The 22,012-nt window shown below is 44.3% G+C and overlaps 1 protein-coding gene across 1 annotated transcript in view; it reads left to right on the forward strand.

The window, feature by feature from the left end:
* Nucleotides 1-22,012, forward strand: part of LOC139266575 (collagen alpha-1(XXI) chain-like) — a 463,005-nt gene that overhangs the window by 158,364 nt on the left and 282,629 nt on the right. The window contains exons 9-10 of the mRNA XM_070884170.1: nucleotides 13,018-13,071; nucleotides 13,161-13,214. Of these exons, the coding sequence (XP_070740271.1) occupies nucleotides 13,018-13,071; nucleotides 13,161-13,214 (108 nt within the window). The remainder of the gene's footprint in view (nucleotides 1-13,017; nucleotides 13,072-13,160; nucleotides 13,215-22,012) is intronic.

Raw genomic sequence — 22,012 nt, forward strand, 5'->3', positions numbered from 1 at the left:
CCCAGGGTGATTAAATATGTCTTTCTACTATTCTATTGCTGTTCTAGGTACAATCTGAAGGCCAGTGTTGCAAAAGGTGGTTGGTGCTTCTGTTCTATTAAAGGTTAATTTGACTGAAGTAGCCCTTCCCAGGTTCAAGCTCCTTACCTAGAGGTTGTTCCTGGCAGTCTGATATTGCCTCCTGTGTACAACTTGTGTGATACTCTCAAGGGGAGGGCTGAATGCCTGGCATATGCTGTTGTCCTGAGAAATAGCAGCCTCCAGCCATCGCCATTCTACTGGGCCCTGAATATGTGTCCTAACTGGACGGTTAGACTAATGACAGCCATTAAATCCTGAAAATTCTGAGAGATGGGCTGGAATCTTCCCAGCCCTGCGAGTGCGGGTTTGGAGGCGGGCCCGCTGTTCAAATGGCCCTGATTAACAGCGGGTCGGGATCCCGCTCTAAACGTGACTCTGTGTGAGTTTCGGAATTTTCATATCTGATTTCGGATCACAGACCCGACAGCAAGCAGTGGGACAGATAAGTTACATAATTAAAAGGTACTTAACTGGTAGTTAAGATGGTTAAAAGCAGGCACTTACAATTTTATTAACCCTTTGACGGGTTTGCTGTGCCTCGGGTTTCATGCAAGGTAAATGGAGTCAGGTTCTCAGTGACTTCATCACTTTGGCTAGTTGACAGCTACAGAAGTGGTATAAAAGCTACCATTTCACAGCTGTTCACTTTCCAATGTCAGAAGCTGAAGCCTTCAGGATTTGGAAGAGACTTTTGAGCTGCATGCACTTTTGAAGTGTTTGTCATGAATTCTCTATTCACTGTCACCTCCTTGGAGCCACCTCTCTCACTATTGACAGTACACTTCTCTCATCTCAATCTCACCTGCCATTTATTCCAGCAGCTTCAGTGCCCTTGAAAAAATCTCACCTTGGTCCTTAGAATCCTACCACGATTAGCCCCAACGCCAACATCACTAAACACACCAGCATCACCAACAGCAACACCAACCTTCTCCGTAATCACCTGATGCTGCACAGGACACAGGGCATCAGCGCCCGACCACATTGCTGCCCAGGAGGCCAGTCATGGCCTCACCATGGTCACATTTACTTCACTTCACACTGGCACCACCCCACACCAGCTCCATAAAGCATCCCTGCAATGTCCAACCAATTCCTTTCACTCATCACCATTGTGGGGGTACCCTTATGTCTCACCAGTCACTACAATTCACTAAACCACTTCCACTGGTGCCCACAAATCTGTCCAAGAATGCAAAGTGCTGAAAATAAAGATTGACAACACATCAACATTAAATATAAATGAACATTGGTTAAAGGACCCAAGTGCCTACTCTTGTATGTTGTTAGTAGGTATGATTGGACAAGGATGAGGGTGAGTGTGAGGGGTGGCTAGTGAAATGGGGAACTGATAATGTAGATAGAGAGAGAGGGATGAGTGGAGGTGCAAAGTAGGTTGGTGTGAGTAAGGATGTGCAGGGGTAGAGTAGGGAAGGAAGAGTGATGGGGATGTGTTGAGTGGCACAGCAGGATGAGGGTGAATGTGGCTTTGCAGTGATGTTTTGTGATCTACTGAGATCATTGAAATGTTTGCGCCACTGCAGCCTGGTCCTCCTGAAGACATCTCTGCTTGTGCCCTTCTGTGCAATGTGCAACCAGGCTGCGTTGTTGTCCTGGGAAGATCCCTTCCGCCCATGGGAAAGGAAGAGGATCTCCTTTCATGCTGTGACTCTCTCCATAAGCATATGGAGGGAGTCATGGGAGAGCCTGGATGCAGCCGTGCACCTTTGAGCAATGCTTGTCAGTGTTTGCAGCACCGCAGTGTTGCAGAACACTGACAAAGGTCTGTCAAAATCATTGTGGGCATGCTCCTTTTACGAAAACCGGCTGATGACACGTCATCAAATGACGTCATCAGACCGGCTCCTTCATAATTGGCCGGGAAGCATGCAGGGCAAGCTTAACAAGCCCAATCTAGGGAAGATTCGGGACAGAGAGCGGGCTCGAGTCAGGAGCGCTTTTTCCAATCTTCTTCAACCCTGGCCATTCCGATTTCGCCGCCTGTGAAGAAATAGATGCCACAGTGTCCTATATCCCAACCACCAGGTTCTGGAAGCGGGTATACAGGGTGCTGCATAATCTCGTTCCTACAGCCATCAGAGCTGCAGTTGTGCTTCTGTGGAGGTGGAGGGACTGCCTGGTTGATAGATGAGGGCAGCTATATGTTCCATTGAAGCAGTTTACAAACTCCATTGTTGCCTGTGTTGTATATGCTGACTATGGATGTACTCTATGTGTAGTCACTGTGAGATTGCATAAGATGGAGACTTGTTCACCTGATTCACTATCAATAAGGTTTATACCATGTACATACATGCTGGCACCATTAGGGGGTGCAACTGCTGGAGACTGGGGGTTTCCTGCCCTGGTGGCAGGTCCCTGTATAAAAGGCTGCACACTATGCTTGCACAGCACTCTGGAGTTTGGAATAAAGGACCAAGGTCACTACAGTTCAAGTACAACACCTTGCCTTGTGGAGTCATTCACAAGAACATTATAGACATAACAGCCTGCAATGAAGAGAGAGCTTAACTGACGTTGCCGCAAATGGATGTTGCCATTAATGCTTGTAAAAACAAAATATTTTTAAGAATCGTAGCAAAATTCTTAACAGCTGGGATGACAATATAATAGTTTAAAAAAAAATCACATTTGGAAGGAAAATCCTAATGTATCATTTTACTTTGTACTGCATAAATGTAAAAAATAAGAGTTCAGGAGGGAACTCCTACCAAACTGCCTTTTTGGACAACAGAGAGATGGTAGTTAACATAATCCAGTAATTTTTCCAACCAGTATACACATCTGTGCTCATAATGGTTGGCTCCAAGGTTGCAAAATAAACCTGGTACATGTGCAGCTTGTGCGTGAAGAATAGTGTATGTAAAAATGTAAACACCGTGCCTGGTATTTCGAATGCTCATTTCTGCTTCTTTTGCCCAGTATTTCTTAATGCTCCATTGTGTTTCTGTTCTTTTACTATCCTGTGTAAGTAGTTTTAACCCTATCCTTTTATTTCCTTGTTCTGTCCGTGACCTGTTAATCCTGCTCATTTTTATCTGCTGTTACTCTTTCTGTTCTTGCATGTGTTTTTGGCTTTGTTAGTTTATATTTTTTCCAACCCATGTTATTTTATCCCTGGCTGTGTTGGCCTGTGATTTTCTCCATTACACTATTCTTTTTATTACTGCCACCAGTTCTTCATGTCATTTATTTTCTAAATGTTAGGATTGAGTTGGAAACCCACATCACTTCTTGTTAATGTCAGGGTGAGACTTCTAAAGTGTCAGCCTATTAGAAGTGCACTACATTAAAGCTTTTTTTCAATGAGTTGTGAAGGAAAATTGTTCATAGATTCATACAGCACAGAAGGTGGTCATTCAGCCATCGTGCCTGTGCCGGTTCTTTGAAAGAGTTATCCAATTTGCCACTCTCCTGTTCTTTTCCCACAGCCCTGCAAATTTTTCTGATTTAAGTATGTATCCAATTCCCTTTTGAAAGTTACTATTGAATCTTCCACCCCCAGTCAGACAGTCCATTCTAGATCATAACCACTCGCTGTCAATTAACTTAAATCTCTGTCCCTGGTTATCCTCCTCTGGTGGAAACAGTTTCATCCTATCTACTCTATCAAAACCCTTTATTATTTTGAACACCGCTTAATCTCTGCTTAACTTTCTCTGCTCTAAGGAGAACAATCTCAGCTTCTCTAACCTCTCCATATAATTGACATCTCTCATCCCTGGTACCATTCTAGTGAATCTCCTCTGCACCCTCTCCAAGGCCGTGACAACCTTCCTAAAGTATGGCTCAGAATTGGCCACAATATCCCAACTGAGGATCATCAGGGGCTGAGTACAAGGAGCATCGGAGGCCGGAGGAGCAATGGGGGGCATGGCGGGGGGCGCTAATGGGGCGATGCGCATGGTAATGACAACACGATCTCCGAGCACAGGAGATTACGGCACAATGCCATAGTGCCATCGCTAAGCTCCCACCCAATATGGCGGGAGTCGAAGTCAGCACCATGCCCGATCGCAAAGGCATCCCCAGGGTCACGAAAGGTAGGTGCAAATGCACCCAAATTTCTTCCCCTTTTTGTTTCCAAATATTTACTTGAAATCTGGTGTGTGCTCGTTTATTCCCTTCCTCCTCTGCAGTATAATTTCGTATTCCTTGTCTAATACTCCAAAATGTCTCTCAATCCTTCCCTTTCATTACTTATTTCATTCTACTTCCAGTCTCTCACTTTGCCCCTCTCCTTCTTACTCATTCCCTCTTTACTTTTCAATCCCTCTGTCCCTCTTGCTCATTCCCTTATTACTTCTCAATCCCCATCCCTCTCCCACATTCCTTTTCTCTCTATCTCTTTCTCATTTCTTCTTTCTCCTCTTTTTCCTCTCTGTTATTCTACATACCTAGACATTGATTATTGGCATAATGGAACTGAGTTCATGGGTTGAATAGCATTCCAGAGCCAAACTTCAGCTATGGAAGAGCTGGTTGATTATCCTTGCTATAGTCTATGGGACTATTAAGAATTCAGATGCACTTGTCCCACAAATTTCCATGCAGTACAATACTGACAATTCTGATGAATCGTTGTACCAAAACTTGTCTTTTATCTTTACATCATGTTTTTTCTTTTTATTTAAGATTATACATGCACATATAAAACATTTTATTTAACAGCTTGCTATTTTTTGAGAATAGAAACATTGAGCTGATACTTGCCATGAATATGCTCAGTGAATTATCAGTATGGATACTGACTTAATTTTAATTTCAGGCTGCCAAAATTGCCAGTCATTTTCCAAAGCAGTAACAAGTGAGTTTTGCTATTGATTCACTGTAACATGGCAATATCCAGTTAGTACCGCCTTAGAAAATTATTTAATTGCTATTCAGGTTAGGAAACTATTCCAGTGCCCATTTTTATCTTCTCCATTTTCTTCCTCCCCTTCTTCCTTTTTGTAAAGAGATTGATTCCCTGCTGGAGTACAGTTCCATGGACTGCAGTGCTTTACAGTGATTGTTGGCAGGCTATTTGTCCAGTGTTTGGAGGAAGGCATCAAAGCTGAGCACGATCCTGTCCACGCACACAAACACTTCCAATATTGGTCATAGGATAGTGATGAGGAGCAGGAATCTTAGCTGATTTTTTTCTTCCCTATCACAGGGGTGCTCATCACAGTGCATGAGTCTGAGCAGGACTCAAAACTAAGTTAACTAAGTTAACAGATGTGGGATGTAAAACTAGGCTTGGTAGGGCACTATGAGTGCCATTTTGGTTCCAAAATGACGTCCGTGGCGCACAAGTGTGCACATTTCTGGTGCAACTCACGCCGGATGCCATAACAGTGAAAGAAAGAAAGACTTGCATTTATATAGAGCTTTTCATGACCACCGGATGTCTCAAAGCGCTTTACAGCCAATGAAGTACTTTTGGTGTGTAGTCACTGTTACAATGTGGGAAACGCGGCAACCAACTTGTGCACAGCAAACTCCCAGAAACAGCAATGTGATAATGACCAGATAATCTGTGTTTTTGTTATGTTGATTGAGGGATAAATATTTTCCAGGACATCAGGGATAACTCCCCTGCTCTTCTTCGAAATATTGCCATGGGATCTTTTACGTCCAGCTGAGAGGGCAGACGTAGCCTCGGTTTAACGTTTCATCTGAAAGATGTCACCTCCAACAGTACAGCACTCCCTCAGCACTGCACTGGAGTGTCAGCCTAGATTTATGTACTCAAGTTCCTGGAGTGGTTCTTGAATCCGCAACCTTCTGACTCAGAGGTGAGTGCGCTACTCACTAAGCCACAGCTGACACATTGGCTTGAGGGCATTGGCAGTGCGTGTCCAATGGAAGTATGCAGAGTAGGCAGATCATGACATCAATCAGTGTGTAATGCTGATTTGGCGCCAGTGCTGACATTTTAAAGCTCCAGCTTACACAGCTGAACACACATTCAGCAGCAGCAAGTGTTATGCATGTAAACATTACCAATGTGAAAGACTTGCTACCAGGGGGCACACCTGTGGGAGACCCAAGGGTCACCTGTACACCCTGGGCAAGCAGGTATAAAAGGAAGTCTACCATGCTGCTTCCTCACTCTGGAGTTACATTAAAGAGACCAAGGTCACAACAGTTTAAGCTTACAAAATACAGTCTTGTGGAGTTATTCTGAACATAGCAATAAGAACCCTCCATTAGTGCTATTTAAAGGGATCATCAATTACTTTCAGGTTAGGTGCTGATTGATTTCTACTGGCTATTGTTGGGGTTGTACAAGTCTTTGGTGCTTTCTTGAATTGTTTAAAGTTGCTAAAGTCTAAAGTAAGTGGTGTGGCAGGTGCTGAAGGACTTTCTCCTGAGTTCAAGGTTTCTGTACAAACTACTTGGTCCCAGGCTTGGGTGTAGTAGTAGGCATTTCCTTTGGAATACAGCATGATTGGGAGAGTGAGCAGAGTTGACACAGAGAAGGGCAAGCTGCTAGGAGAGGGAGGAGGGCTCTCAGCAGGAGGCCATATGCACTTAGGGTGTTCAGGGAGCAATTCTCCTACTTGTACCTCGGTAAGGAACAGTGTACCAGACCTTTGCACTTCACTAAGGACATTCTGACTAAAATCTACCTCCTGCTGCTGCCACAACTGTAGCCTCAGAGCAGGGACAGTGGCTATGAAGGTGACTGTGGCCATGAACTTTTAAGTGTGGGTTCCTTCCAGGCTGGAGCTGGAGATGGAGATATTTACAGCATCTCACAGTTTGCCATCCACTGTTGTTTAAGGGAGGTCATTGAGACTTTCTCTTTCAAGAGAGCTGAATACATTTCATTCTCTCTTGCCAGAGAGCAACAGGTGGAGAGAGCATGTGGCTTTGCGATGATTGCAGGCTTCCCCATGGTGCAGGGTATCATTTATTGCATGCTTGTAGATTTGCAGACGCGGCATGTCAACTGTGAGATGTACAGCAACTGAAAGGGATTCCACTCCCTCAACGTCCAACTGGTGCGCAACCATTTACAGCGACTCATGCAGGTCAATGCCTGGTATCCCTTCATTTTGCAGCAGTCCGCTCTGCCATTGGCATTGGAGCCAAATTGAAGGGTGGCTACTGAGCGACAAGGGCTATCTGTTGACGACATGGCTCATAATTCCGATGCGCAACCCACGCACACGTGGACATCATGCATACAATGAAATCCATGCTGCCACATGAAATATGATAAAGCACACCATTGGCGTGCTGAAACAAAGCTTCTACTGCCCGGACCATTCTGGAAGAGCCCTGCAGTGCTCAGCAGAGCTGGTGTCAAGATTCGTGGTGATCTGTTTCATGCTACACAACCTCGCCAATGCAGCGTCGGAAAATCTTGGAACCCGTTCTCTGCCAGGTCAGAATCTCTTCAACCACAACTTTCAGCCACAATGCACCTCCCCTTTAAGAGATGCAGGCTGGCTTTAAGTAGTGCAGGCTATCTTTAAGTGGTGCTAACCTCACAATTTTGGGCCCCTGCTCATGTGTGCTGCCAATGACCAGCATGATTAGCACTGTCTGCACACTACAATTATTTAAATGAGCAGGCAGCACAAAGTTGGCATTCTGCCTGCATCGGACTCAACAGGCAGGTTAATTGCACATCACGTTCCACTGTTGAGTAATGGCAGCAATGGCAGAGACGAATGTTAAAACAGTTGAACAATCAAGAGATAAGCTGACCTGACAATTCTATTTCCCACCTCTGTATTGCTCTACTCCCTTTTCTCTTCCATATTTTTTCGAAAAATCCATTGTTGCGTATTAAGCCTTTGCTGATGAACTTTCACAGAACAATGTAGCAGACTTTAGCTGATGACGAGTGGGGAATTAAAATGGTTAGGAAGGAGTTTACTCGCTGACTGAGCTGTAGTTAATTCAGTTGAAGGAGCAGTTAAATTCCATGGCAAAGTATCTGTTGAACCTTGATTTTGCAACAATCATTACAAGGCTCAGTGTTATTGCTGGTGGGAGAAGGTTGTCATCAGATTTACCAGGGGTGAGCTATCATCCCGCAAACTACCTTTGTGCAATTAAACGCTCTATTGTGCTGAACTTCCTGGCACATTTTTCAGCTCAACAGAGCTTGGCTCAGGAGTACTTTAAATTAATAAGTCATCATCATAGGCAGTCCCTCGAAATCGAGGAAGACTTGCTTTCACTCCAAAAGTGAGTTCTCAGGTGACTTAACAGTCCAATACGGGAATTACAGTCTCTGTCACAGGTGGGACAGACAGTCGTTGGAGGAAAGGATGGATGGGGAGTCTGGTTTGCTGCACGCTTCTTCCGCTGCCTGCGCTTGTTTTCTGCACGCTCTTGGCGACGAGATTCAAAGTGCTTAGCGCCCTCCCGGATGCTCTTCCTCCTCTTAGGGTGGTCTTTGGCCAGGGATTCCCAGGTGTCGGTGGGGATGTTGCACTTTATCAAGGAGGCTTTGGGGGGGTATCGTTGAAACATTTCCTCTGGGGCTCGCTTGCCATATAGGAGTTCCGAGTAGAGCGCTTGCTTTGGGAGTCTCGTGTTGGGCATGTGAACAATGTGGCCCACCCATTGGAGCTGGTCAAGTGTGGTCAGTGCTTCAATGCTGGGGATGTTAGCATGATCGAGAACACTGACGTTAGTGCGTCGATCCTCCCAGGGGATTTGCAGGATCTTGTGGAGGCATTGCTGGTGGTATTTCTCCAACGATTTGAGGTGTCTACTGTATATGGTCCACGTCTCTGAGCCATGCAGGAGGGTGGGTATCACTGCAGCCCTGTAGACCAGAAGCTTGGTGCCAGATTTGAGGGCCTGATCTTCAAACACTCTCTTCCTCAGGCAGACGAAGGCTGCGCTGGCGCACTGGAGGCGATGTTGAACCTCATCGTCGATGTCTTCCTTTGCTGATAATAGGCTCCCAAGGTATGGAAAGTGGTCCACGTTGTCCAGGGCCGCGCCATGGATTTTGATGATTGGGGGGCAGTGCTGTGTGGTGGGGTCAGATTGGTGGGGGACCTTTGTCTTACGGATGTTTAGTGTAAGGCACATGCTTTCGTACGCCTCGGTGAAGATGTTGAGGATGACGATGAGGAGTTCAGTCTCTGAATGTGCACACACGCAAGCGTCGTCCGCTTACTGTAGTTCAACGACAGAGGATGGGCCGGTCTTGGATCTGGCCTGGAGGCGACGAAGGCTGAACAGGCTTCCATTAGTTGTTTAGTTTAGTTCCACTCCAGCGGGGAGCTTGTTGAGTGTGAGATGGAGCATTGCAGCAAGGAAGATCGAGAAGAGGGTTGGCGCGATGACGCAGCCCTGCTTAACCCCGGTCCGGACTTAAGACCTCGGCCTTAAGCCGTCTGTTAAGCTGCTTTGCTGTTCCCGAGCTGGGTTGTTGTTTTAGGTTTAGAAATGCCTGCGCTTGCGATTTATTTGCTCTTGCATCTCTTGGTCATTCTCATCAAACCAGTCCTCGTGTTTCCTGGTTGAGTTACCGAGCGTCTCTTCACAGGCACTGGTTATGGTGGTTCGGAGGGCACTCCGTCTCGGGGTCATCAAGAGTTGCCAGGTTAGCAGTGAGGCGCTGGCTGCATAGGCTGGCTGGCTCTCTTAGCTGGGTCTTTGAGTGCCCCGGCACTGCTTCTGTTGGTGTTGTCACTTTGGGGCTATATTGGTGTTGATGATGGAATGGATTAGACGGTGGCCCGTCCAGTAGTTGTCGGCTCCTGTCATGGATGTGCACGTCCTTGCAATCCCTTGCTTAAACGATGACATAGTCGAGCAGATGCCAATGCTTGGAGTGAGGGTGTTACCATGATGCCTTGGATTTGTCCCTCTGGCGGAACAAGGTGTTGGTGATGACAAGGCCACATTCCAGTCAGTAGGAGGGTACCATTGGAGTTGGTTTTCCCTAGCCCCTCTCTGCCGATCATGCCTCCCCAGAGGTCTGTGTCCTTACTGACTCTGACGTTGAAGTCGCCGAGGAGTAGTAAAGTGTTGAAATGCCCTGTTCATTTTTATGTTTCATTTTCCCTCATGGGAAATGGCAAATCTCTAGCTTTTGACATTCAAATAAATCAATATAAGTACTAAAAAAGTTGGAACAAGCTGACAAATCTATATAATAGATAAAGTTCTTGTGTATGATGTGCACTTCCTGTACACTTTACCGTATATCATGATATTTCAGTAATCCTATACTTCCATCATTAATCATAATATTTGTGACATCTTGGCATTGCCTGTAATGTATAAAGTAGCTCTCTAGATTTAACATTGGTCTGATTTTCATCTCTCTTCTGTCTCATTTTTCAGCATCAACAGGGTGGTAGTGTGATGAAAATAGAAATAAAAAATGCTGACTTACTGCCCGAGGTCCGCCCAAGACCAGCACTCCCACTGGAAACAGGCGGGTGCCTCGTGCATACATTTTTTTGGGGGTTCTATTAAGTACTTAGCACCCTGTCGCCATTTTGGAGTGAGTTAGCACGGCTATTACACACTATTCATGGGTGGTACAGGGTGGAAAACGGCCAGGTGGAGCACTACTTAAAGGGGCACTCAACTGCTGTTATTTATATCACTAGAATCATTTGGTGGGCAGCTGGCTTACATTTCCGTGTTTTTTTGGGTGCAGTTACAGCACACCCTTCAGGAAGCTGCATGAGGCACTTCTTAAATTATTTATTTCTTACTCTATCATTCCTACGAGGTGCTCCACATGAGAGATAGAAAGTTGCCCCTCTAATATGCACTCCAAACCAAAGTCAGAGCTATAATATTTACTTTCAGTCCTCCCCACACTAGGTAGCACTTCTGTCCTCCAAACTGTGTCCCCAAGTCTGCTTCTCTAGGTGGAACTGCAGGTAGGTTTCATGAACTTAACTTAAAAAAAATACTAAATTTACACCTACAAACCGTGCTGCCTGCCTCTGAGCTCTGCTCATCCTACTTCTCAGTGCTTCGGAGGCCTATAAGTCATCACATGGCCTGCCCCTGTTACCGCCATTTAAGCTTTTTTTTTGACCATTCTGGTCTTCCTCATATTTCAGCTCTTGCTGTCCATTTTATTTTTTCTCTAACAGCAAAAAAAACTGCAGGCGCTGGAACTTTGAAACAAAATTAGATCATGCTGGAAACAGTCAACATCTGCGAAGATGGCAGAGCAGTTAATGCTTCAGCTTTGGCCTCTTCATCATGCAGAAATTAGATGAACAGCATTTGAAAGGGAAGAAAATTAAGGAAAGAAGGAAAGAAATCACACACAACAGCTTAGATTTATATAACACCTTTAACATTGTAAAACACAGGAGCTTAGGGCCAAACACACACACACAATGCTGTTCATCTTTGTTTCTTCCAGTTCTGAAACATGAAGTTGTCTGCTCTCTCTACAGATACTGACTGACATGCTGGCCTAGAAATTCGGTCGCCCGCGAAAACGGGCACAGAGATCGCAATGCAATGGGAACCTGCACTCGTTCGGAGGACTGCAGCACATAACATTCCTGCTGCCTGCTACTTTGCATGATTGTAGCGTTCAGCCAAGCTGAGTACTCAACAGGGGGCCCAAGTTCATTTGAGGTTATCTCCAATTAAAGCTAGTCTGCACAACTTAAAAGGCAGTCTGCACCTCTTAAAGGGGAGATGCCTTCTGCCTGTAACAGGTGGTGGAAGTGATTGTGAAGGCTGCTGTCAGAAAAAGAAGAATGAGTAATGGCTCAACAGGCCAGCGAAGGGGCTCCATGATTCTCCAATGCAACACTGGAGGCATTGGTCCAGGATAGATGTCCTCTTCTCACATTGTTCCAGGAGGCCCACAAGACAACAGACAAGAGTGCAGTGAGAGCAGATAGCCAATGTGGTCAATGCCAGCAGTATAGCCATGAGGACCTGAACTCAGTGTAGGAAGAAGTTTAATGACCTCACACACATGGTCAAGGTCAGTAAATTAATCTTCAAATGCTACATTGCACCATCTGCACCACTAGTCTCACACACTGCTCAATGCACCACACCCCCATCGCTCACGTACCAACAACCTCTACCAAACACGACTCATGCCTCACAATCATAGCTTCACCTCACCCGCACACACTTACCATTACCGAAGCCTAACACCCACATCTCACAGCTTGAACACACTGTCAGCTATTCAACCATGACAAGCACATTACTTAAACACATTGCACCACACTCACTTACACACTTCCATTTCTCTTGCAGGAAAAGATGGAGCAAAACAGATGATAGCAGATAATAGCATTTTTTGAGGAGGTAACAAGGAGGTTCAATGAGGATAATGCGTTTAATGTAGTGTATATGGATTTTAGCAAGGCTTTTGATAAGGTCCCACATGGCAGACTCGTCATGAAAGTAAAAGCGCATGGATCCAGGGCAAAGTGGCAAGTTGGATCCAAAATCGGTTTAATATTTCACCTGACAGATGGCACCTTGACAATGCAGCGCTCCCTCAGTACTGTGCTGAAGTATGAGCCGAGATTATGTGCTCAGGTCCTGGAGAGGAGCTTGAATCTAAAACCTTCTGGCCTAGAAATTCAATGATGCAGTGTCCGTTTTTCAGGTGCAGAATATGTGTCGAAGCATGTGCCCCACCCGCTTCCTCTACAATTATGTGTGCGATCGAATTTCTAAGCCTGACTTAGAAGCAACAGTGCTACTTATTGAGCCAAGCTATCACTTAAAGTTATTTGTATGGTGAATTGTGCAAACATTCAGTATCCTCCCTAATGTTGTTGTACTTTCCTGGCTCATTGAATCTGTATCATGTCCAAAATGCATAACATTTAAATGCCCACACATTATGTTAATGTATTTTAAGTAAATTACAATTTATAGATCCATAGATTTTGCTGAATTTTGATTACTGTGTTAAATACGGCTGATATTATTTTACAGGGAATTCCAGGATTTCCTGGAAACCCAGGGGTACCTGGACCCCAAGGCATTCAGGTAAGAATCATTCTTTAGTGAATCATATCAGACAGTTGATGTTCACTTTGCAACTCAATTTTACTAATTTTCATGGATGCCTTTTACAGGGATTGCGTGGGTTTCATGGATACAAGGGTGAGGAGGGGAGACATGGTGTTCCGGTAGGAATCATTTTAACACATTTACTATATGCTATAATAAATGGATTTCAGAATGAGAATTGAACTCATTTACTCTTACTCAACAAAACAAATATAAAGAATAATAGATTGCACTCATCGAAGTAGATCTCAACTTTGTGATAGTGTAAAATGGGTGAGGGAAGTTCCATTGACGAAAGTGAACATTTCTGAGTGATGTAAAATGGGCTACCGATTCGCCCATTTTACATTATCGCACAAAGTCAAGATCTTTTTCTCACTATTTCTCTCAAAGTTAATGTTGGATTTCAATAACTAAGCACATATAACATCCAAGTATCTTTTCACTTTGCCATTGACATAAAGTATCATGGAATCTGCTGAATAATGGATTTTGTTAATTCTCCCCATACTACCAACTTCATTTTTTTTTAGAGATTTACTGATGACTTAGACCACATTAGTAGATATTCTGGCCAATTACTTAGCATGTAACCTCCCTAATGTTGTATTTCTTTCCTGGCTCATTGAATTGTTCTCATGTCTAAAATGCATTACATTTAAATGCCCACACATTAGGGTAAATTCACTTGTCCCCCGCTCCTATCAGCAAATGGAACTCAAAGGGAGTGCAGGTCACAGACAAGGCAACAACAATGTAACCCTGAATAAATACACCCTATCCTCATTATAGGGTTCTTAATAATAGCATAACTTCTGCTGTAAAGCCACAGCTTCTGACTTTTTCCATGTTATATTTTACACTATGTTATGGAAAATACATTATAGCACACATTTTATTACAAAACAGAACATGTTATAAAAGGGTAACCTACTCTCTGATGCAAACATCTAGACATAAATAATATTTTGCATGGACAGGACAGTCACTAATTGTGCAAGAGAAAGATTTTTTGCAGATATATTTTCTAAAATGTTCTCATTTTAACAAAAAAATGAATAATGCATCTTTTGTTATAAAGCAGCATGTGCTTTGACCCAAAGTGAAAACAATCATAAATGATCTGTTAGCATAATATATTAAAAAATCTTACATATTCCATGGGAGGAATTTTAACCCCAATAAAGGGCGGGTTGAGGGGGTGTGAGTAGTTAAGTGTTAAAAATCTGAATTGTGACCTGAACCCGCCCACTTCTGGATTTAATGGATGGGAATGGAGAACCAATCCGCTGCCAGAAGGCGGGTCGTCTATTTAACTATTATAATGAGGCTACAAGCCTTTGCTTTAACCTTCATTTTGTATTTAACTTTTGCTGGTCGGGTTTTGCATGCCTTGTGATACCCACCAACTAATGCAAGGTGAGAACTGCTGGATTCAGTAGCTAAGTGCCTTTACACTTACCTCCTAGATCCAGCATCCCTGCCTAACCCACCCCACGATCAGAGACCACCCCCACACCGCCCCCCCCTCCCCAGTCTCCTGACCACCTGCAAGCACTTCCAATTACCCCACCAGGCCTCCGATCCCCCCAGAAGACCTCAACTCCCCCCTTTCCAGGCCTCCAATCCCCCCATCAGGCCTCTTCACCCCCCCGCCCTTCCCCAGGGCCTCTAATATCCATACAAGACCTGCCCCGCTGCTCTTTTCCCCCACTGCTAATCCGGCCCTCTCCGTGCTCCTCCCGGCCTGCAATCGCTTCTGAACTCTCCTCCTCCCTGCTCCTCCGGCTACCACATAGCTCCCAATCCTTCTTCAGGCTCCTTTTGATCCTTCTTCGGCTGCTACCCGGCCCACAATCCTTCTTCAGGCCTCCTCCCTGTGCTGGTCCTGGCCCACAATTGCTAATACAGCTCCTCCAGCCGCTCCCCGACCCCCATGCGATCCCTCCCTCCCTCCCTCCTTCCTCTCAGTAGCTTAGTGGCTCAGGCCTGCCAGCCCAGAGCCAACCAGTCTCTCAATCTGACATAAGAACCTAAGAATTAGGAACAGGAGTAGGCCATCTAGCCCCTCGAGCCTGCTCCGCCATTCAACAAGATCATGGCTGATCTGGCCGTGGACTCAGCTCCACTTACCCGCCCGCTCCCCATAACCCTTAATTCCCTTATTAGTTAAAAATCTATCTATCTGTGACTTGAATACATTCAATGAGCTAGCCTCAACTGCTTCCTTGGGCAGAGAATTCCACAGATTCACAACCCTCTGGGAGAAGAAATTCCTTCTCAACTCGGTTTTAAATTGGCTCCCCCGTATTTTGAGGCTGTGCCCCCTAGTTCTAGTCTCCCCGACCAGTGGAAACAACCTCTCTGCCTCTATCTTGTCTATCCCTTTCATGATTTTAAATGTTTCTATAAGATCACCCCTCATCCTTCTGAACTCCAACGAGTAAAGACCCAGCCTACTCAATCTATCATCATAAGGTAACCCCCTCATCTCCGGAATCAACCTAATGAATCGTCTCTGTACCCCCTCCAAAGCCAGTATATCCTTCCTTAAGTAAGGCGACCAAAACTGCACGCAGTACTCCAGGTGCGGCCTCACCAATACCCTATACAGTTGCAGAAGGACCTCCCTGCTTTTGTACTCCATCCCTCTCGCAATGAATGCTTTTGTACTCCATCCCTCTCGCAATCTGGCTGGCATTGGGTGGGAAACAGAGGCTTCCCATTTAGGACCGAGATGCGGAGGAACTTCTTCACCCAGAGAGTGGTGAATCTGTGGAATTCTCTACCACAGAAAGTTGTTGAGGCCAATTCACTAAATATATTCAAAAAGGAGTTAGATGTAGTCCTACTACTAGGGGGAATCAAGGGGTATGGCGAGAAAGCAGGAATGGGGTACTGAAGTTGAATGTTCAGCCATGAACTCATTGAATGGCGGTGCAGGCTAGAAGGGCCGAATGGCCTACTCCTGCACCTATTTTCTATGTTTCTATGTTTCTAAATTAGGCCCTGCTGTTAAACTCAATCACCACCTGCCCCCCCACCTGCCACCCGGCCCCCCCGCCACCCCCCTGCTCCCAACCTGCCTTCATCATTAACATTTAGTCCTATGACATTCGGCCCACATAAGTTTACTTCCTGGGTCAACATTTTTATGCCGAGATTTTATAATTGCCAGCACATAAAATGGGAATTCCTATGTCAACATTTTACTGTTTGATTTTTTTTGTCATGAACGAATCGAATCACTCAAAATGCCTTCTGAAAACAATCTTGGCTACCATTTTACCTCAGTAAGTAAAATTTCTAACGTCCAAAATAAAGGTCCAATTTTAACTCTGGTCTAGAATCAGGTGGGTGGGGGCCGAGAGAGGGACAATCCCCCCCGACCTCTGCAGCATCACCAAAGTCCTGCTCCCTTCCCGCTCTAAACTGCTCTTATGAGCAGGTGAGATGAACACCTATAACAAATTGGTAAAGGCAAGGACTGGGTGATTTTAACTTCTGTCAGTTGCACACCACCTGCAGCAGAATGTCGGGTAGCATGAGGCCGCCGGCGGGAACCGAAGGAACTGTCCTTGGCACTCCAGTGAATCACTGGGAAGGCCTGCTCCTCCTCCTTTATGTGGCTGGTCCAGTTGAGATTCTGTGGTACAAATGTTACTTGCCACTTATCAGTCGAAGCCTGGATGTTGTCCAGGTTTTGCTACATATGGGGAATGATTGCTTTGTTATCTGAGGAATTACGAATGGAACTGAATATTGTGCAATCATCAGCGAACAGACTCGCATCTGATCTTATGATGGAGGGAGGGTCATTAATGAAGCAGCTGAAGCTAACTGGGCCTAAAATGCTGCCCTGAGGAACTCCTGCAGCAATGTCCTGGCACTGAGATGATTGGCCTCTGACAACCACAATCATCTTCCTTTGTGCCAGGTATGACTCCGGCCACAGGAGAGCTTTCTCCCCGATTCCTATTGACTTCAGTGCTCCTTGGTGCCAGATGCAAATGTTGCCTTGATGTTGAGGGCAGTCACTCTCACATCACCTAGGAACATAGGATCAGGAGTAGGTCATACAGCCCATCGAGCCTGCTCCGCCATTCAGTGAGATCATGGCTGATCTGCGACTTAACTCCATATACCCACTGTTGCCCCATATCCCTTAATACCTTTCGTTAACAAAAATCTATCAAATCTCCAATTTAAAATTAACAAATGATCTAGCATCACATGCTGTTTGCGGACGAAAGGTTCAAACTTCTACCCCCACTTTGTGTGTAGAAGTGTTTCCTAATTTCACTCCTGAAAGGTCTGGCTTTAATTTTTAGACAATGTCCCCTAGGCCTAGACTCCCCAACCAGCAGAAATAGTTTCTCTCTATCTACTCTATCTGTTCCCCTTAATATCTTGTAAACTTCAATCAGATCACCCCTTAAACTTGTAAATTCTAGGGAATACAACCCTAATTTGTGTAATCTCTCCTCGTAACTTAAGTCTTGGAGTCTGTGTATTACTCTGGTAAATTTAAGCGGCACTCCCTCCAAGGTCAATATATCCTTCTTAAGGTGGGTTGGCCAGAATTGCTTCAGGTGTGGTCTAATCAGGGTTTTATATAGCTGCAGCAAAACTTCTAGCCCTTGTATTCTAGTCCTCTAGATATAAAGGCCAGCGTTCCATTAACCTTTTTAATTATTTCCTGTACCTGTTCATGGCATTTTAATGATTTATGTACCTGAACCCCCAAGTCTCTTTGGACCTCCACTGTTTTTAGCTTTTCACTATTTAGAAAGTACTCTGTTCTAATCTTTTTAGGTACAAAGTGGATGACCTCACATTTGCCTACATTGATATCCATTTGCCACAGTTTTTCCCATTGATTTAATCTGTCGATATCCTTTTGTAATTTTATGCTTTCATCTATACTGCCTACAATGCCACCTATCTTTGTGACATCGGCAAATTTGGATATATGACTTTCTATGCCATCATTTAAGTTGTTAATGAATAATGTGATAGTTGAGGGCCTCACACAGATCCCTGCTGGACACCACTAGTCACATCCTGCCAATTTGAGTACCTACCCATAATCTCCTGCCACTCAGCCAATTTCCTAACCAGGTCAACAATTTGCCTTCAATTCCATGGGCTTCAACCTTAGTTAACAGTCTCTTATATGGGACTTTATAAAATGCCTTCTGGAAATGCATATAAATAACATCGATAGACATTGCCCTGTCCACTACTTTAGTCACCCCTTCAAAAAATTCAATCAGGTTTGTCAGGCATGACCTACCTATCACAAATCCATGCTGGCTCTCTCTGATCAGCTAAAAAGTCATCCACTGTTCAGTCTTCCAATTCTTAATTATAGAATCATAGAAATTTACAGCACAGGAGTAGGCTTTTCGGGCCATCGTGTCTGTGCTGGCCGACAAAGAGCTATCCAGCCTAATCCCACTTTCCAGTTCTTGGTCCGTAGCCTTGTATATTACAGCACTTCAAGTGCATATCATATCCAAATACTTTCTAAATGCTATGAGGCTTTCTGCCTTTCCCACCCTTTCAGGCAGTGAGTTCCAGACCCCCACCATCCTCTGGGTGAAAATATTTCTCCTCAAATCCCCTCTAAACCTCCTACCACTTACTTTAAATCTATGCCCTCTGGTTATTGACCCCTCTGCTAAGGGGAATAGGTCCTTCCTATCCACTCTATCTCGGCCTGCTCATAATTTTATACACTTCAATTAGGGCTCCCCTCAGCCTCCTCTGTTCCAAAGAAAACAACCCCAGCCTATCCAATCTTTCCTCACAGCTAAAATTCTCCAGTCCAGTCAACAGCGTAAATCTCTTCTGTACCCTTTCTAGTGCAATCACATCTTTCCTGTAATATGACCAGAACTGTGTGCAGTACTCTAGCTGTGGCCTAACTAGTGTTTTATACAGTTCAAGCATAGCCTCCCTGCTCTTATACTCTATGACTCAGCTAATAAAGGCAAGGATCCCGTATGCCTTCTTAACCACCTTATCTACCTGTTCTGCTACCTTCAGGGATCCATGAACATGCACTCCAATGTCCCTCTGTTCCTCTGCACTTCTCAGTGTCCTATTGTGTATTCCCTTACCCTCCCCAAATGCATTACCTCACACTTCTCCAGATTGAATTCCATTTGCCACTGTTCTGCCCATCTGACCAGTCCATTGCAGTCTGCCGTTTTTTTCTTCATTATCAACCACCCGGCCAATTTTTGTATCATCTGCAAATTTCTTAATCATACACCCTACATTCAAGTCCAAATCATTGATATATACCACAAAAAGCAAGAGACCTAGTACTAAGCCCTGTGGAACCCCACTGGAAATAGCCATTGTCACAAAAACACCCATTGACCATTACCCTTTATTTTCTGCCTCTGAGCCAATTTTGGATCCAACTTGCCACTTTGCCTTGGACCCCACCGGCTTTCATGACCAATCTGCCATGCGGGATCTGCCATGCGGGACCTTATCAAAAGCTTTGCTAAAATCCATATAGACCACATCAAATACCCTCATCGACCCTCCTCAAAAAATTCAATCAGTTAGTCAGACACAACCTTCCCTTAACAAATTGATGCTGACTGTCCTTGATTAATCCGTGTCTTTTTAAATGAAAATTTATCTTGTCCTTCAGAATTTTTTTCAATAATTTTCCCACCACTGAGGTTAGGCTGACTGACCTGTAATTACTCAGTCTATCCCTTTCTCTCTTCTTAAACAACGGTACAACATTAGCAGACCTCCGGCACCACACCTGTAGCCAGAGAGGACTGGAAAATGATACATTTCATCTGGACCTGGGAATTTATCGACTTTGAAAGATGCTAAACCCCTTAATACTTCCTCTCTCTCTATATTTATTTCATCTAAAGATGCTAAACACCTTAATACTGCCTCTCTCTCTATATTTATTTCATCTAATATTTACACTCCTCCTCCCTGATTGCAATGTCTGCATCGTCCCTCTCTTTTGTGAAAACAGTAGCAAAGTATTCATTAAGAACTATACCCACCCACATCTTCCGCCTCCACACACAGATTACCATCATGGTCTCTAATAGGCTCTATCCTTTCTTTAGTTATCCTCTTGCTCTTAAATATTTATAAAACATCTTTGGGTTTTCCTTGAATTTACTTGCCAAGAATTTTTCATGTTCTCTCTTTGCTTTCCTAATACCCTTTTTCATTTCACCCCTGGACTTTCTTTTCTCCTTTAGAGATTCTGCAGTATTGAGCCCTCGGTATCTGTCATAAGACTCCCTTTTTTTTCTTTATCCTAATCTGTATGTTCCTTGACTCCAGGGAGCTCTAGATTTGTTAGTCCCACCCTTTTACTTTAAGGGAACATACTTGGGCTGAACCCTTACTCTCTCCTCCTTAAATGCCTCCCATTGATTTACCTTCAAGTAGCTGTTTCCAGTCCACTTTGGCTAAATCACAACTCAGCTTTGTAAAATTAGCTTTTCCCCAATTGAGAACTTTTATTCCTGGTCTATCTTTGTCCTTTTCCATAACTACCCTAAATCTAACTGAATTATGAGCACTACCATCAACATGCTCTCCCACCCTTCCATCTGCCCAGCTTCATTCCCTAAAACTAAATCCAGAATCGCCCCCACTCTTGTTGGGCTTCCTACGTACTGGCTAAGAACATTCTCCTGAATGCATTTTAAGAATTCTGTCCCTCTATACGTTTCACACTAATTCTATCCCAGTTAATATTAGGGTAGTTGAAATCCCCTACTATTACTGCCCTATTGTTTTTGCACTTCTCAGAAATGTGCTGACATATTTGCTCCTCTATCTCCCTCTGACTGTTTGGGGGTCTATAGTCCACTCCCAGCAGTGTGATTGCCCCTTTTTCATTCTTCAGTTCAACCCATATGGCCTGATTTGATGATCCTTCTAACATATCTCTTTCACAAAAGAGAGGGGCGATGCAAGCACTAGTATCAAGGAGAAGTGTGAAATATTAGATGAAATAAACATAGTGCGAGAGGAAGTATTAAGGTGTTTAGCAGCTTTGAAAGTGGATAAATCCCCAGGCCTGGATGAAATGTATCCCAGACTGCTAAGTGAAGCAAAAGAGGAAATAGCAGAGGCTTTGATGATCATTTTCCAATCCTCTCTGGCTTCAGGTGTGGTGCCAGAGGACTGGAGGACTGCTAATGTGGTATCTTTGTTTAAGAAGGAGAAAGGGATAGACCGAGTAATTACAGGCCAGTCAGCCTAACCTCAGTGGTGGGAAAATTATTGGAAAAAATCCTGAAGGAAAGGATAAATCTTCACTTAGAAAGACATGGATTAACCAGGGACAGTTAGCACGGATTTGTTAAAGGAAGGTCATGTCTGACTAACTTGATTGAATTTTTCGAGGAGGTAACCAGGAGGGTCAATGAAGGCAAAGCATATGATGTAGTGTATATGGATTTTAGCAAAGCTTTTGATAAGATCCCACATGGCAGACTGGTCACAAAAGTAAAAACCTATGGAATCCAGGGCATAGTTGCAAGTTGGATCCAAAATTGGCTCGGAGGCAGGAAGCAAAGGGTAATGGTTGATGGATGTTTTTGCGACTGTGTTGTTGGATATTGATGGATGTTTTTGCGATGTTTCCAGTGGGGTTCCGCCGGGGTACTAGATCCCTTGCTTTTTGTGATTTAGATCAATGATCTAGACTTGAATATAGTGGGTATGATTAAGAAGTTTGCGGATGATACTAAAATCGGCTGTGTGGTTGATAATGAAGAACAAAGCTGCGGACTGCAGGAAGATATTAATCATCTGGTCAGGTGGGCAGAACAGTGGCAAATGGAATTTAATCCAGAGAAGTGTGAGGTGATGCATTTTGGGAGGGTTAACAAGGAAACGGAATACA

Source organism: Pristiophorus japonicus, chromosome 7, assembly GCF_044704955.1.
Source record: "Pristiophorus japonicus isolate sPriJap1 chromosome 7, sPriJap1.hap1, whole genome shotgun sequence".
Taxonomy (NCBI): Eukaryota; Metazoa; Chordata; class Chondrichthyes; family Pristiophoridae; genus Pristiophorus; species Pristiophorus japonicus.